This window comes from Rhinoraja longicauda, chromosome 2, assembly GCF_053455715.1.
Source record: "Rhinoraja longicauda isolate Sanriku21f chromosome 2, sRhiLon1.1, whole genome shotgun sequence".
In the NCBI taxonomy this organism is placed as follows: domain Eukaryota; kingdom Metazoa; phylum Chordata; class Chondrichthyes; order Rajiformes; family Arhynchobatidae; genus Rhinoraja; species Rhinoraja longicauda.
Window position 1 is genome coordinate 60,927,000 of NC_135954.1, and position 15,806 is coordinate 60,942,805.

General features: G+C 42.7%; 1 protein-coding gene across 2 annotated transcripts in view; it reads right to left on the reverse strand.

The window, feature by feature from the left end:
- limd1a (LIM domains containing 1a) overlaps window positions 1-15,806 on the reverse strand; it is a 48,856-nt gene that overhangs the window by 14,135 nt on the left and 18,915 nt on the right. For both annotated transcript variants that reach the window (XM_078419836.1, XM_078419846.1), the window contains 3 exons: window positions 8,935-9,002; window positions 2,369-2,431; window positions 961-1,091 (listed from right to left, as the gene is read on the reverse strand). In XM_078419836.1, the coding sequence (XP_078275962.1) occupies window positions 961-1,091; window positions 2,369-2,431; window positions 8,935-9,002 (262 nt within the window). Of the gene's footprint in view, window positions 1-960; window positions 1,092-2,368; window positions 2,432-8,934; window positions 9,003-15,806 lie in introns of those variants that run through there.

The window sequence follows — 15,806 nt, forward strand, 5'->3', positions numbered from 1 at the left end:
TGGTAGTTATTCTAATTAGACCCATATGGTGGCTGCAAAGTTGCCAACCTATCACTTACTGGACTGTCTAATGGTGTTTGAACATCAGTTGTAATCGAACAGCCACTAGCAGCAGGAAACAAAATTGAGTGACACTCATTGTTTCTCAATTTACTTAATTGGCGCAGCTGTAGAGTTGCTGCCTTACAGCGAATACAGCGCCGGAGACTCGGGTTCGATCCTGACTACGGGTTCTGTACTGTAAGGAGTTTGTACGTTCTCCCCGTGACCTGCGTGGGTTTTCTCCGAGATCTTTGGTTTCCTCCCACACTCCAAAGACGTACAGGTATGTAGGTTAATTGACTGGGTAAATGTAAAAAAATTGTTCCTAGTGTGTGTAGGATAGTGTTAATGTGCAGGGATCGCTGGGCGGTGCGGACTTGGTGGTCCGAAAAGGCCTGTTTCCGAGCTGTATCTGAAATATGAAAATAATATGAAAAAAAAAATGTCATGGACAAAAAGGACAAACTCATTGGCCATCTACATTTCTCTGTTTCAATATCAGCTGGATGCCCTCATGTTTTACTCACTTTCCCATTGATTCTGGATCATTTATTTACAGGCCATCCCCAGGATAGGTACAAATTCTGTTTTAACGTACGTCATATGGCAATTTGATTGTAGATACAAATTATACAGAATACAAAGATGCAGAAAAATACAAAGAAATCATTTAAAATTGTAACAATATCTCCACAGGATTGTAATGAAAACCTTCAAAAGCTCATTACTAAAAGTAGAGAGTGAATGGAAACCAGCTCCACCATTCACAGAAACAAACGTATAAAAGTATGGTGGACTTTTAAATTTTGTTCACGTGCAATGTTGTCCATAAATCTGGCATTGGTAACCTGGAACAACAGATGAGTGAAAGAAAAAATACAGCCTCATACGCAATCACTAAGTGATTGATGATCTTACTTATGGTAATCTTTGATGCAGTAAATCTTGTTCTCCGTATCTACAGTGAATGGCACCCCGTCCAGGCACTCATTGCAGATGACACATCGAAAACATCCAGGATGATAAGACTTGCCCAGGGCTTGGAGGATCTAACACAGAAACATGAATGATTGGTAACGGCAGGCTGCAGTCACTCCAAGGAGGAAAGAATTAAAGAATTCCTGCAACATGTTACAAGTCAGAATATAGTGTACAGCTCAACTTCAGGTAATACCATTTATGGCATTTTCCAATATAATAACCTTAAACAATCAGCCAGTGAAATCTGCATCAGAATAAGCTAATTCAATAGAAGTCAATAGAAATTCATTTCAATAGAAAATAGCCATTTTCCACCCATCACAGATGTTGTCCATTGTGTATTTTCAGACTTCCCATGATCACGATATTTTGGATCTCAAAGTTCCAGAACTTTCACCCCTTGTCTTTTGTTCTCATTCATCACTCCCTTATCCATTTCCCCTATTAAGAGAACAGTTGCAATAAACACGCGCTCATTACCCTCTTTCAGCTGCTACCGAGTGGAGCTGCTGTCCCACGGTGATAATAACGTAGACGTGACCCTGGCTTCTCCGCTATATGCCCAGAGCTTGCACATTCTTCCTGTAACTACACAGATTTTGCCCGGATAGACCAGTTTTCTCCCATATACTGTATATACATGCCAGTTCCCAAAGTTCAGCAGGTCAATTGGGTAGTATATAGGCAAGGTTGTGCAGGTGGGTGGTGGTCTTGGCTGAAGTTGAAGGGAACGTGGGATGATTAAAATAAGATTAGAGTAGGAATAGTGCAAATAGATGTTTGATGGCCAGCGCCGATTTGGTAGGTCGAAGGTCATTTCACTGCTGTATGGCAACAATTCTACAATTTCCCTAGTTATGATGAGTTAATCAAACTAAAATGTTAAATGTTGCTCTCTCCATTGATACTGCCTGACCTGCAGAGTTTAGTTATTTATTTTAAATTCTTGTTAGAATTATTTCTGCCTATCTATTTTAAAAGCCGAAAATAATTATCCAGAAATTAATGAAAAATTGTTTAAATTCTTAAGTTAAAAATCCTATTTAGTAATAGTTTACATAGTTTCTGTTTATAAACAGATTACAAAACTCCTGGCAAGTAGCCTCTACAAGTGCATCCCATGTCTGATGTTTTGGGTTTCAAGACGAGTAAACGATGAAGAGGCACAAAGTAGATGTTCAATGTCTGAGAAATTTGAAAAGCATTCCACAGTTAAGAATCGTACATCCGAGAGGATGGGGGACAAAGGGTAGGTGACCACGGTGTCAGGTTTATACAGTAACTTTTCAGAGTAAATAGGAGTGTCATTTCTAACATAGGGTGGTGTATTTCTACTTCAACTTACCATGTCCATTATAAGGTGACCACAAGCAAAACATTTGTCGGCAGACTGCTGAAAGCCAGAGTACTGTGGAGAAATAAAATGGAGTCACCAACCGACATGTAACATCCCATATAGAACATAGAACAGAAAATACAACACAGGAACAGGCCCTTCAGTTCACAATGTCTGCGCCAAACATGATGCCAGGTTAAACTAATTTCCTCTGCCGGCATTGGATCCATATCCTTCCATTAACTGCGTTTCGATGTGCCTATCCAAAATTTCTTAAATGCCATTATTTTATCCGCCTACACCATCACCCCAGGCAGCACGTTCCAGGCACCTACCACTCTGTTTAAAAAAAACGACACCACACATCTCGTTTGAACTTTGTCCCTCTCACCTTAATGCCATCCACTCCAGTCTTTGACATTTCCACCCTGGGAAAAAGGTTCTGACAGGTTGACTGTCTGTCCTATCTATGCCTTTCAATTTTGTGCACTTTATCTGGTCCCCTCAGCCTCTGACATTCAAGGGAAAATAGTTCAAGTTTATCCAGCTTCTCTTAGGTAATACCCTCTAATCCAGGCAGCATTCTGCAAAACATTTTCTGCATTCACTCCAAAGGTTCCACATCCTTCCTGCAATGGAACAACCAGAACTGTCCACAATACTTCAAATGCAGCCCAACAAAGCTGCTCCATCTGTACATCAATGCCTGAAAAAGCCTTGCCATATAAATGTGACATTATCTATATATATATAATGTTTGTTTATCGCTTTATTAGTTTGTACATACCCAAAATACAGCCGAAAAACGGTACACGATAGCACAACAATTTTAGGCCCAACCTACTCACCATTCCCCTGCAGTCTCGATTGATCAAGTTTTGTTACATTTTAAAAACAATTAACTTAATAAACTTTAATAAATGCGCTCCCCCCCCCCCCCCCACGCCAGGAGGACCGGTGCCCGTCCCGGCGTGCCCCATGCCTGACCTTCCTCCCGTGGTGCAGCGCGGCAGCAGAGGGTCAAACAAGTTGGCCGTCACCACCGAGCTGTCGCTGCAGGAGACGTTTCCAACCAACGGCTCGCTCTGGCCGACGCAATGGCCGCCTGGAGCAGAGGTGAGTGGCTCCCTCTCCCCTTTCGGCAGACGAGTTAAACCGTTACTTTGGATCTGTCTTCACTGAGGAAGATACACACAATCTCCCAAATGTTCTAGGGGCCGGAGAACCTAGGGTGATGGAGGAACTGAAGGAAATCCACATTAGGCAGGAAATGGTTTTGGGTAGACTGATGGGACTGAAGGCTGATAAATCCCCAGGGCCTGATAGATCAATGTTCTATAGATTCAGGATCAGTTCCTGTGGATTGGAGGATAGCAAATGTTATCCCACTTTTTAAGAAAGGAGGGAGAGAGAAAACGGGTAATTATAGATCAGTTAGTCTGACATCAGTGGTGGGGAAGATGCTGGAGTCAATTATAAAAGACGAAATTGCTGAGCATTTGGATAGCAGTAACAGGATCATTCCGAGTCAGCATGGATTTACGAAGGGGAAATCATGCTTGACAAATCTACTGGAATTTTTTGAGGATGTAACTAGGAAAATTGACAGGGGAGAGTCAGTGGATGTGCTGTACGTCGACTTTCAGAAAGCCTTCGACAAGGTCCCACATAGGAGATTAGTGGGCAAAATTAGAGCACATGGTATTGGGGGTAGGGTACTGACATGGATAGAAAATTGGTTGACAGACAGAAAGCAAAGAGTGGGGATAAATGGGTCCCTTTCGGAATGGCAGGCAGTGACCAGTGGGGTACCGCAAGGTTCGGTGCTGGGACCCCAGCTATTTACGATATACATTAATGACTTAGATGAAGGGATTAAAAGTACCATTAGCAAATTTGCAGATGATACTAAGCTGGGGGGTAGTGTGAATTGTGAGGAAGATGCAATAAGGCTGCAGGGTGACTTGGACAGGTTGTGTGAGTGGGCGGATACATGGCAGATGCAGTTTAATGTAGATAAGTGTGAGGTTATTCACTTTGGAAGTAAGAATAGAAAGGCAGATTATTATCTGAATGGTGTCAAGTTAGGAAGAGGGGATGTTCAACGAGATCTGGGTGTCCTAGTGCATCAGTCACTGAAAGGAAGCATGCAGGTACAGCAGGCAGTGAAGAAAGCCAATGGAATGTTGGCCTTCATAACAAGAGGAGTTGAGTATAGGTGCAAAGAGGTCCTTCTACAGTTGTACCGGGCCCTGGTGAGACCGCACCTGGAGTACTGAGAACAGTTTTGGTCTCCAAATTTGAGGAAGGATATTCTTGCTATTGAGGGCGTGCAGCGTAGGTTCACTAGTTTAATTCCCGGAATGGCGGGACTGTCGTATGTTGAAAGGCTGGAGCAATTAGGCTTGTATACACTGGAATTTAGAAGGATGAGGGGGGATCTTATTGAAACATATAAGATAATTAGGGGATTGGACACATTAGAGGCAGTAAACATGTTCCCAATGTTGGGGGATTCCAGAACAAGGGGCCACAGTTTAAGAATAAGGGGTAGGCCATTTAGAACGGAGATGAGGAAGAACTTTTTCAGTCAGAGAGTGGTGAAGGTGTGGAATTCTCTACCTCAGAAGGCAGTGGATGCCAGTTCGTTGGATGCTTTCAAGAGAGAGCTGGATAGAGCTCTTAAGGATAGCGGAGTGAGGGGGTATGGGGAGAAGGCAGGAACAGGGTACTGATTGAGAGTGATCAGCCATGATCGCATTGAATGGTGGTGCTGGCTCGAAGGGCTGAATGGCCTACTCCTGCACCTATTGTCTATTGTCTCCCCTTTGCCCGTCCACGGCCCCAGGGGAAAATTCCCCGACCGGCAACGGGTCCACGGATCGTCAGTTGAGAGAGGGTTGCCGGCCCCGCAGGATAAGTTTGCACCCAGCTGGGGTTGCCGCACCCGCAGGAGAGATTTGGACCCAACGGGTCCACGCCCGTCTCGTTACCATTAAATTCAGAGTTTATACCAGTGGATTAGTAAATCCAGAGTCCCAAACAAAATATCTGGGGAGACAAATTTAAATGGCCTGTTTGGCAGAAGAGGAAATTAAATTCAGTTAATTAATAATTCCAGAATAAAATTCTTATGTCAGTAATTGGGACCATTGAACAAATAAGTGAGTTCGGTATCCCAACTGAGCATGCTCAGGTAATAGGTCGCAAGGGCTAAACATTCAGGCACGCTGATCTGCTGCGTGTATACAGACCTGCGTTTCATCCGTATTTTCCAGTTTTGTTTCGTAGAGGTAAGAAAATATTGCTTTAAAAAATATTAATTAGGTGTATTTATGGTTAATTTGTACTCCGGTAGACACAAAATGCTGGAGTAACCTACCAAGACAGGCAGCATCTACAGGAAGGGTCTCGACCTGAAATATCAGTCATTCTTTCTCTCCAGAGATGCTGCCTGTCCCGCTGAGTTATGCCAGCACTTTGTGTCTATCTTCGGTGTAAACCAGCATCTACAGCTCCTTCTTACACATTAAAAAATCCTCACGCTTGGTGCATCATTGCGGGTTAGAGCTCCCTCTCACCCCAGGCAATGTCATTTGTGCCACCGCCCAGAGTAGACACGGGCGCTGCACAAACTCAATAGACAATAGGTGCAGGAGGAGGCCATTCGGCCCTTCGAGCCAGCACCGCCATTCAATGTGATCATGGCTGATCATTCACAATCAGTATCCCGTTCCTGCCTTCTCCCCATATCCCCTGACTCCGCTATCATTAAGAGCTCTATCTAGCTCTCTCTTGAAAACATCCAGAGAATTGGCCTCCACTGCCTTTTGAGGCAGAGAATCCCACAGATTTACAACTCTCTGACTGAAAACGTTTTTCCTCATCTCCGTTCTAAATGGCCTACCCCTTATTCTTAAACTGTGGCTCCTGGTTCTGGACTCCCCCAAAATTGGGAACATGTTTCCTGCCTCTAACGTGTCCAATCCCTTAATAATCTTATATGTTTCAATAAGATCCCCTTTCATCCTTCTAAATTCCAGTGTATACAAGCCTAGTCGCTCCAGTCTTTCAACGTACAACAGTCCCGCCATTCCGGGATTTAACCTAGTGAACCTAGGCTGCGCTCCCTCAATAGCAAGAATGTCCTTCCTCAAATTTGAAGACCAAAACTGCACACAATACTCCAGGTGCGGTCTCACTAGGGCCCTGTACAACTGCAGAAGGACCTCTTTGCTCCTATACTCAACTCCTCTTGTCATAAATGCCATGATGTCATTAGCTTTCTTCACTGCCTGCTGTACCTGCATGCTAACTTTAAATGACTGATGAACAAGGACACCCAGATCTCTTTGTACTTCCCCATTTCCTAACTTGACACCATTCAGATAATAATCTGCCTTCCTGTTCTTACCACCAAAATGGATAACCTCACATTTATCCACATTAAACTGCATCTGCCATGCATCCGCCCACTCACACAACCTGTCCAAGTCACCCTGCAACCTCATAGTATCCTCCTCACAGTTCACACTGCCACCCAGCTTTGTGTCATCTGCAAATTTGATAATGTTACTTTTAATCCCTTTATCTAAGTCATTAATGTGTATTGTAAATAGCTGCGGTCCCAGCATCGAGCCTTGCGGTACCCCACTAGTCACTACCTGCCAATCTGAAAGGGACACGTTAATCCCTACTCTTTGTTTCCTGTCTGCCAACCAATTTTCTATCCATGTCAGCACCCTACCCCCAATACCATGTGCTCTAATCTTGCCCACTAATCTCCCATGTGGGACCTTATCAAAGGCTTTCTGAAAGTCCAGGTACACTACATCCACTAGCTCTCCCTTGTCCATTTTCCTTGTTACATCCTCAAAAAATTCCAGAAGATTAGTCAAGCATGATTTCCCCTTCGTAAATCCATGCTGTCTCGGAACGATCCTGTTACTGCTAACCAAATGTTCCGCAATTTCTTTTATATTTGATTCCAGCATCTTCCCCACCACTGATGTCAGGCTAACTGGTCTATAATTTCCTGTTTTCTCTCTCCCTACTTTCTTAAAAAGTGGGATAACATTAGCTACCCTCCAATCCACAGGACCTCACCCTCATTCCACACAAACCTTGCTCCTCTTCACCCCAACGCAGCTCCCGGGGATGGTGGTGCCAACAGTGGCTGTGTTCGCCAGCGCTGGTTCCCTGTAGCCGATTGTCTGGGTCTTGCTCCCTCGATCACACCACCGCTGCACGTTTCCAAATGCAACACCTGTAACCTGACGGAGCGGCACCAGACAAGTATATGCCGGCCTGTCCCAGGGACCACTCTCACGGCAGCGCTGGCTGTGAGGATTGAGCCTGTCGGGTGCCACTCCGTCAGGTTACAGGTGTTGCAATCGGAAACGCGCAGTGGGGGTGTGATCAAGGGAGCAAGACCCAGACAACCGGCTACAGGGAGCTAGCGCTGGCGAACACAGCCTCTGCTGGCACCGCCATCCCCGGGAGCAGCGTAAAGGGTGATGAGGAGCGAGGTTTGTGTGGAATGAGGGTGAGTTTGTGCAGCGCCCGTGTCTACTCTGGGCGGTGGCACAAATGACATTGCCTGGGGTGGGAGGGAGCTCTGTAGCCCGCAATGAAGCACCAAGCGTGGGGATTTTTTTAACGTGTAAGAAGGAGCTGTAGACGCTGGTTTACACCAAAGATAGACACAAAATGCTGGAGTAACTCAGCAGGACAGGCAGCATCTCTAGAGAGAATGGCTGACGTTTCAGGTCGAGACCATTCCTGTAGGGTGAAACGTCAGCCATTCCTTCGCTCCCGAGATAATGCCTGTCCCGGTAAGTTATTCCAACATTTTGTGTCTACCAGAGTACAAATCAACCAAAAATACACCTAGTTAATATTTTTTAAAGCAATATTTTCTTACCTCTACGAAGCAAAACTAGAAAATACGGATGAAACGCAGGTCTGTATACACACAGATCAGCCTACGAGAATGTTTAGCCCTTGCGACCTATGACCTGCGCATGCTCAGTCGAGGTACCGAACTCGTTTATTGTCATTATATTCCCATCCTTTATGAAATTAATTCTGCTGCCTTCACACAATTAAGATGACTACAAATTGACAGCAGCACGACCATCTCTTAACTGTTCTCAAAATTGACCCACAAAACTCAGGCAATTATGCGTGGGCAAGGTCAGGGAGGTCCACATCTTAAAAACATAATGGTTAAAACTAAAGGCTTTAAAAAAAAAGTTATATTTCAAGGAGTGGGGGATGAACACTGAGCATAACTCCAATGAGACAGAGACTGAATTTCCAGTGGTACTGGCAATCTTCAGACATTCCAGCCAAATTCACCAACTGGATAATTGTTGACCTCAGATACAATGAGCCTTGATGAAAGCACCATAAGGTGCCTCTTTGAGATTTCAGAAGAAAAGATGAGGAAAGATAATTGAGCACTTAGAACTTTGATGGTTGAAGACATGGCGATAGTAATTACATTTTGGGAAAATGGTAGAACTCCAGGTTTTCCTATCAAAACCAAGCTTCCATATCGAAATGCAACTCACCAGAAAATCCTCCTCACAATATACTCTTCCATTGACAAAGTAGAAAGCTTTACCTCGCAATCTTCTACCTGTAGAAATGTACAAAATTAAAGGATTAGACATAAAATTGATGAATGCACTTTCAATGGGTATTTGAAATAAAGCAGAGTTCAGAAAACACACATCAGCAGGACCACTGTTTGAAAGGGAATGTTGGGCAGAGCCCTCCCGATGGCTCGCCCGAAAGCTCGGACGGCGGGACCAGGAACCCACCCGATGGTTTGTCCAACCACAAACCCGCCCGAAGGCTCGGCGGGCAGCGTGACCGGGTGAGAGCTGGAGACATCAGATGTGAGGAGCAAGGGCCGGTCGGGGTGAACCAAGGTAATGCCTCAAGCGCCTTCAAGGTCAGCTGCAGGAGGCGCCCCCGGGCCACAAAGACGGCCGGACGAGTAGAGGCTTGTAGGAAGGAACTACAGGTGCTGGTTTAAACCAAAGATACACACAAAATGCTGGAGTAACATAGCAAGACAGGCAGCATCTCTGGAGAGAAGGTATGGGTGATGTTTCGGGTCAAGACCCTTCTTCAGACTGACGAGGAGAGGCTTAGCGGGAACTGCTCCAAATCATTGAGTGCATGGGCCGATTGGACTTTGGAAATGGTGCCAAAACACAGCGATGCCTGTATGTGTAACATATGCAAAATCACAATCACTGCAGTCAATTTGTGGTTGAGACATGAAAATTATCACGCCAAGATCAGTCAGCAAACCACTGATTTCTCATAATAAATTGGCCAGTAACAGACTCTGCATTTTTTCTAGTAACGATTGAAGGGCAGCTCTTGTATTACTCTATTCACCACCGTGCATTGGTGAAAAGCACTCTCACCGCTGTGCGGCTTGTGTACAAATTGACAATAGCCATTTGTTGCAGCTTACTGTTTGATAATTGCAACACCCACAGTCAGTGTGATTCACTCATTTGGATATAGCTCAATGCTAAATACAACATTAACAAGAAACATACACAAGGGAAGAAAACAAATTAAAACAATTAGATACTAGAGACTGCAGATGCTGAAATTTTAAATTAAAAATGAGCAGCTAGAGGAACTTGGTGGGTCAGACAGCTAATTTACTTTAGTTTAGTTTCGAGATACAGCGTGGAAACAGGCTGTTTGGCCCATCGAGTCCGCACCAACCAGCAATCCCTGCACACTAACACTATCCTACACACACTAGGGACAATTTACAAGCCAATTAGCCTACAAGCCTATATGTCTTTGGAGTGTGGGAGGAAACCGGAGCTCCCGGGGTAAACCCATGCAGGTCACAGGGAGAACGTGCAAACTCAGTACAGACAGCACCCGTGGTCAGGATTGAACCCGGGTCTCCGGCGCTGTTAGGCAGCAACTCTACCATTGCGCCACCATGCCACCCTTAAGTGTGGAGACAAAATGATGGTCGACTTGATGCAGGGTCTCAACCTGCAACATCAACCATCACTTTACCTTCACAGGTGTTGCCGAACCTGCAGAGTTCCTCCAGCTGCTCATTTCTTTGCTCCAAAAATAACTGGATTCTAAGGCACCCTGAAATTTAACGGTCCAAACAGGCAGGTACTATAGACATTACCCATGGATATCTAGCCCAATAACTAGGAGGCAGAGATTTAATTGGTATAAGGATTAGAGAAGATCTGGAGAAGATTTTTCAACAGAAGTCCCTCAGAAAAAATCCCTCAGAATTTGACGAGCATTTGATGTGCTTCAGATTGCCAGGTTGCAGTGATAGTTTGAAAATAATGGCCTTGTGTACATCTCTAAACCTATGAATGTCAGCCTTTGTCACACAATTTACAGGTTTGTGAAATATTATTGTACTCAACTGAAAAGTTTTGGGAAAAACTCCATTACAAGTTATGAGTCAGACTGACAGATCTAGACATTTAAATGCTATTACATTAATACCCCCACACAGTTCACTTCTTCAAGGTGTTACATGGCAGGGCAATAGATTTTCCAGTGAAGGTAACATGGTAAACATCATCTATGCTGATGCTGAATCTTCAGGAATTTTGATAACCCAATAGCAAATTATTAGAGTTTAACTGAAACTCCTGGTTGGATAAACAGTTTTCTGTTGATATCATTGGGATCAAATTTTTCATTCTAAATTCCTATGTCTACATTTATATCAGGTTTTACCATTAACACAGCTCTACAGCTCACTGATCCAATTGCAAAAAGTCAATTTGACAAATTCATTTAGAGTCTCAATATACAGGATTTTTAATGCTCATAAATAAACAAAATGACACATAATTTGCAATCTCACAATAACTTTTCCAATCAAATTACAAGAAGTACTTTTTGACTTATTTTGCTTTTTTAAACTTGGCAGCCTCAGTAAATCCCAGCTAGCCTGTACCTTCACATTATTTTGTTCCACTTAATTGCATTTATCCTTTGGTTGTTTCATGTGGGTGGGGTGAGTCAGGTAAAAGTGACAGCAAACAGGTGAAAAGAATAAGGAAAAAACGAGTAAATAATAATGAAAGAGTACAAGAAAGAAGAAAACAGGCAAAGAGCAAGAGACAAATGAAAAGATTGATGAAACAGATGGAGGAAAAAGTGAGCTGAGAAACGCAAAATGATTAAGAGAAAAAAAAGTGCGTTCATTCAGTTAAAATTAGCATGACAGAAGTCAAACAGAGGCTAATCAATGATATCCTTGTGATTCTAAAACCATCCAATGCAACTTATGACGGGAAAGAGATCTGTTTCACAATTCTCCTCGGATGTCTTTGAGAAACAAAATCTGGCTCAGTGGGTCAACAGCATAATTTTTAATAAGGAAAAAATAATTGTGAATGTAGCCAACAACAGCAAGTTCTTTCGCATCCCACGTGAATATTCCAGTATGCTCCAATCTTATCGAGAAGGGCGGCACGGTGGCGCAGCAGTAGAGTTGCTGCCGGACAGTGCCCAAGACCCGGGTTCGATCCTAACTATGAGTGCTGTCTGTATGGAGTTTGTACGTTTGCCCCATGATCTTTCTCCAAGATCTTTGGTTTCCTCCCACACTTCAAAGATGTAACGGTTTGTAGGTTAATTGGCTTGGTATAAATGTAAAATTGTCCCCAGTATGTGTAGGATAGTGTTAATGTGCATGGATCACTGGTCAGCGTGGACTCAGTGGGCCAAAGGGCTGTATCTCTAAACTAAACGAAAGGTGAAAGAAGGGAGCTGAGGCTTCAAAAATAAAATTGCATCAGCCTACATACACACCATAGAAATGGGTGGGTGGAATGTGGAAAGTCAGGTTTCAACCTGCAACAGTAATGAAAACTTAAAATTAACCTTACACAATCTAACGCTATGATTATTTTACAAACATCTTGATCCTGGTTGTAACACCCAACTTCTTTCAAAGAAATTAATTCCTCCCTGTTGGTTGCAAAATGAAACTTTCCCCTCCTTGTTCAGGGAGGCAGGATCTATCAGCATTTGGAAAGGCAGGGACTGATTAGATAGTTGAGCAGGGGAAATCGTTTTTTTCCCCTCGAATCAACCAAGAACATCGACAAGGGCAGAACATGATCTACATGGACTTTAGCAAGTCATTGATAAGGTCTGACTTTATAGGTTAGTCTAGAAGGTTAGATCCAGGGCGAGCTAGCCAATTGGATACAAAATTAGCTTGGTGAAATAAATCAGTGGAAGGCTGTTCTTCAGATTGGAGGCCTGCAACTGGAAGTGTGCTGGAGGGACTGGTGCTGGGTTCATCCACATCAATGATTTGGATGACAATGTTGTTAACATGGTAAGTTTGCAGATGGCACCAAAATTGGTGATATAGTGCATGGTGAAGAAAGTTATCCAAGATTACAAGAAGTTCTAGAAAACTGGGGATCTGGACCAAGGAATTTAAAGGAAATTTATTTAGTACGCAAGATGTTGCATTTTGGTAAGTTAAAACAGGTCTGGGCTTGCACAGTAAGTGCCAGGGCCCTTTAAAGTGTAGAACAGAGGGATCTAGGGGTACAGGTGCATATTTTCCTGAAAGTGGAGACGCAGGTAGATAGGGTTGTAAAGAAAGATGGTAGATTGGGTGGGGAAGAAAGCAATTGTTATGCTGGAAAGAGTGCAGAAAAGATTCACAAAGATGTAACAGGGAATAGAGGGCTTTAGTTGTAAGGAGAGGTTGGATAGGCTGGGACATTTTTCCCTGGAGCATAGGTGGTACAGGGGTGACCTAAGAGATAGAGGTCTAGAAAATCATGAGCGGCATAGATAAGGTGGATGGTCGCACTGTTTTCCTCCAGGGAAGGGTAATTTAAAACTAGAAGGCATAGGTTAAAAGTCAGGGGAGAAAAATTTAAAGGACCAAAGGAAAAATATTCTCACACAGTGGGTGGTAATTTGGAATGAGCTGCCAGAAAATTTAGAGGCAGATACAATCACAAATGTTTAAAAGACATTCAGATAGGTACATGAATAAGGTTTAAAGGATATAAGCCTTCTACAAGAAAACTTGACTAGCTCAGATAGACATCTTGGCTGGTATGAACGATTTGAGACGAAGGGCCTGTTTCTGTGCTGTGTAACTTTACGGTTACTCTGACTCATCACTGCCTCTGCCAGCCCCTCTCATACTGGCTGTAACATGCAAAATATGGATGTCCCGAGATACTCGAGTACCCCGTTGCATCATTACCTGATTGCACCTTAAATGTGGTGATATCTTCCACCACTTAATTTAGGCACAAAATGTTGTAGCCACTTTATACAAAGTGTTCATTATCAGCATGAAAATGAGTTATGAATTTATGACATGGGTGTGTTTTACGACATGCAAATCCCTCAGCTGCTGTGGTCCATTTCAAACTAGCCTCCCACATGGCCATTTTTATAAACTATACAGTTCCTTTGCATCTTTGGAACACAGCCATCTATTGTACAGTCTGACCAGAACACTGCATGTTTCAGCTCCATCATACTATACAGAGAGAAAAAAGTAACAGATGCTGGAAATATGGATATAAAAACAGAAAACAAAGGCACCTGTTTTGACTATTTTAGAGAATATTAATTTTCTTTTTTAATTGACATACTGTCCTGTGGAAAATCTTGAGGACTGTGCCTACTAAAATCCATGATCTCTAAATTTCTCACGGAATTATTTCAAACCATTCATGGAATGGTTACATTTCCCTTCATGGGGGGAATAAGTTTACAATTGTTCCTACAAAATTGAAATAATTTAATAGAACAATTATAATAGAAATATTATAACATTGTTATAAGAAAAACCCTCTACCATTTCAAGGCATGATGGGATGGACAGTCGGAAGCTTTTTCCCCAGGGCAGAAATGTCAAATACTAAAGGATATGGCTTTGAGGTTAGTTTAAGTTTAAAAGTTTAAAGATGCGTGGCAAGTTTCACAGAGAGGTTGGTGTTGGTGGAAGCAGACACGATAGTGGCATTTCAGAAGTTTTTAGATAGGTACACAAATAGGCAGGAAATGAAGGGACATTGATCATGTGCAGGCAGAAGGGATTAATTCGGCATCATGTTCGGCACCGACTTCATAGACCAAAGGCCTGTTCCTGTGCTGTACCTTTCTATAAATTTGCATTTTTTGTCTAATTCATATAGTGCTTCTACTACCTCCATACACAAAAGATAAAAAGAGTTTGACCCTGCTCCACTATTCAATATCAGACCTCCCAACATTTGATTTTACAAATTCAGAATTTTGATGTCCAAAATTCAGAATTTTGATGTCCAAAATTCAGAATTTTACATCAAAATTCATAATATGGCACGTAATGCAACTTTTCAGCATTGCGCTGTAACATTCATGTGTGAAAAACGACTATTATTTCCAACAGTCTGTAGTTGTTGGACTACATGTACAATGTCAGGCCTATCATGAGTATATTCTTCTATTTATAGAAAGGTTATTGAACAGAAATACTTTTTACAACACAAAGAAAAAATTGTTTTGTTTTGTTTTTTTAATTTTGTTTTTTCCTTACACATCCAATTCTCTTGGTATTGAATAAAAGAACAATGGTCATAAAATGTATGATTAAGTTATGAAGAAAGAGTTTCGTTTAAAACTGCACATACTGAAGACATACTTGCTCTGCATGTAGGTTTTGGTTGAAGCCAACAATTTTAGAGTTGAACAACTGGCACCCTCATCATTCCCACTCCTCTTCTGCTTCAGATCTTGATAGAGTCCACTTTTGCACTGTTGCAGTATTTCCGATGAGTAGCTTTGTTGGTAGCAGACAGTGATTTGGGCTCGCATGAAATGCGTTTGAACAAGCAAGTCACTCAATGTTCTTGGTTTTGGTCACATGGCTGAAACATCTTTCACACTCAGCATTGCTGTGAAATACAACTAAGATGGCCTTCATTAATGTTGCAAGATGGAGATACTTCTTGTTTAAGCATGGGTCCTTTATTTTCCCCAATCAGATTCCATTGCTTGTCTGCTCTCTGACAGCTAACAATGTCATCTGTGAGTTCATCAACCTGGTATGCAATTAATTGCTTCTCCAGTTGATTCATTTTCTCAGAAGTGTCAAAGCGTTGAGCAAAGTACTTTACAGAGGCAAATCTCACTTGTTCTCTTTGCCCAACATCAGCTACTTCTACATGTACCAACATTGGATCCGAGAGTGGGAATTTGGCAATCATGTGATCAATGCACGGCAATAGAAATCTCTGACCGTCCTGTAGAAGTTGACACTTTCGATTTCTTAATGTGCACTCAGAAAATCTTTGGTAGAATGCCCTATGAACACATCATCATCAGCTTTCTGATGTTCACTACTGGTGTATGGTACTTGAAGCAGGGGGTATTCCTTCAATGA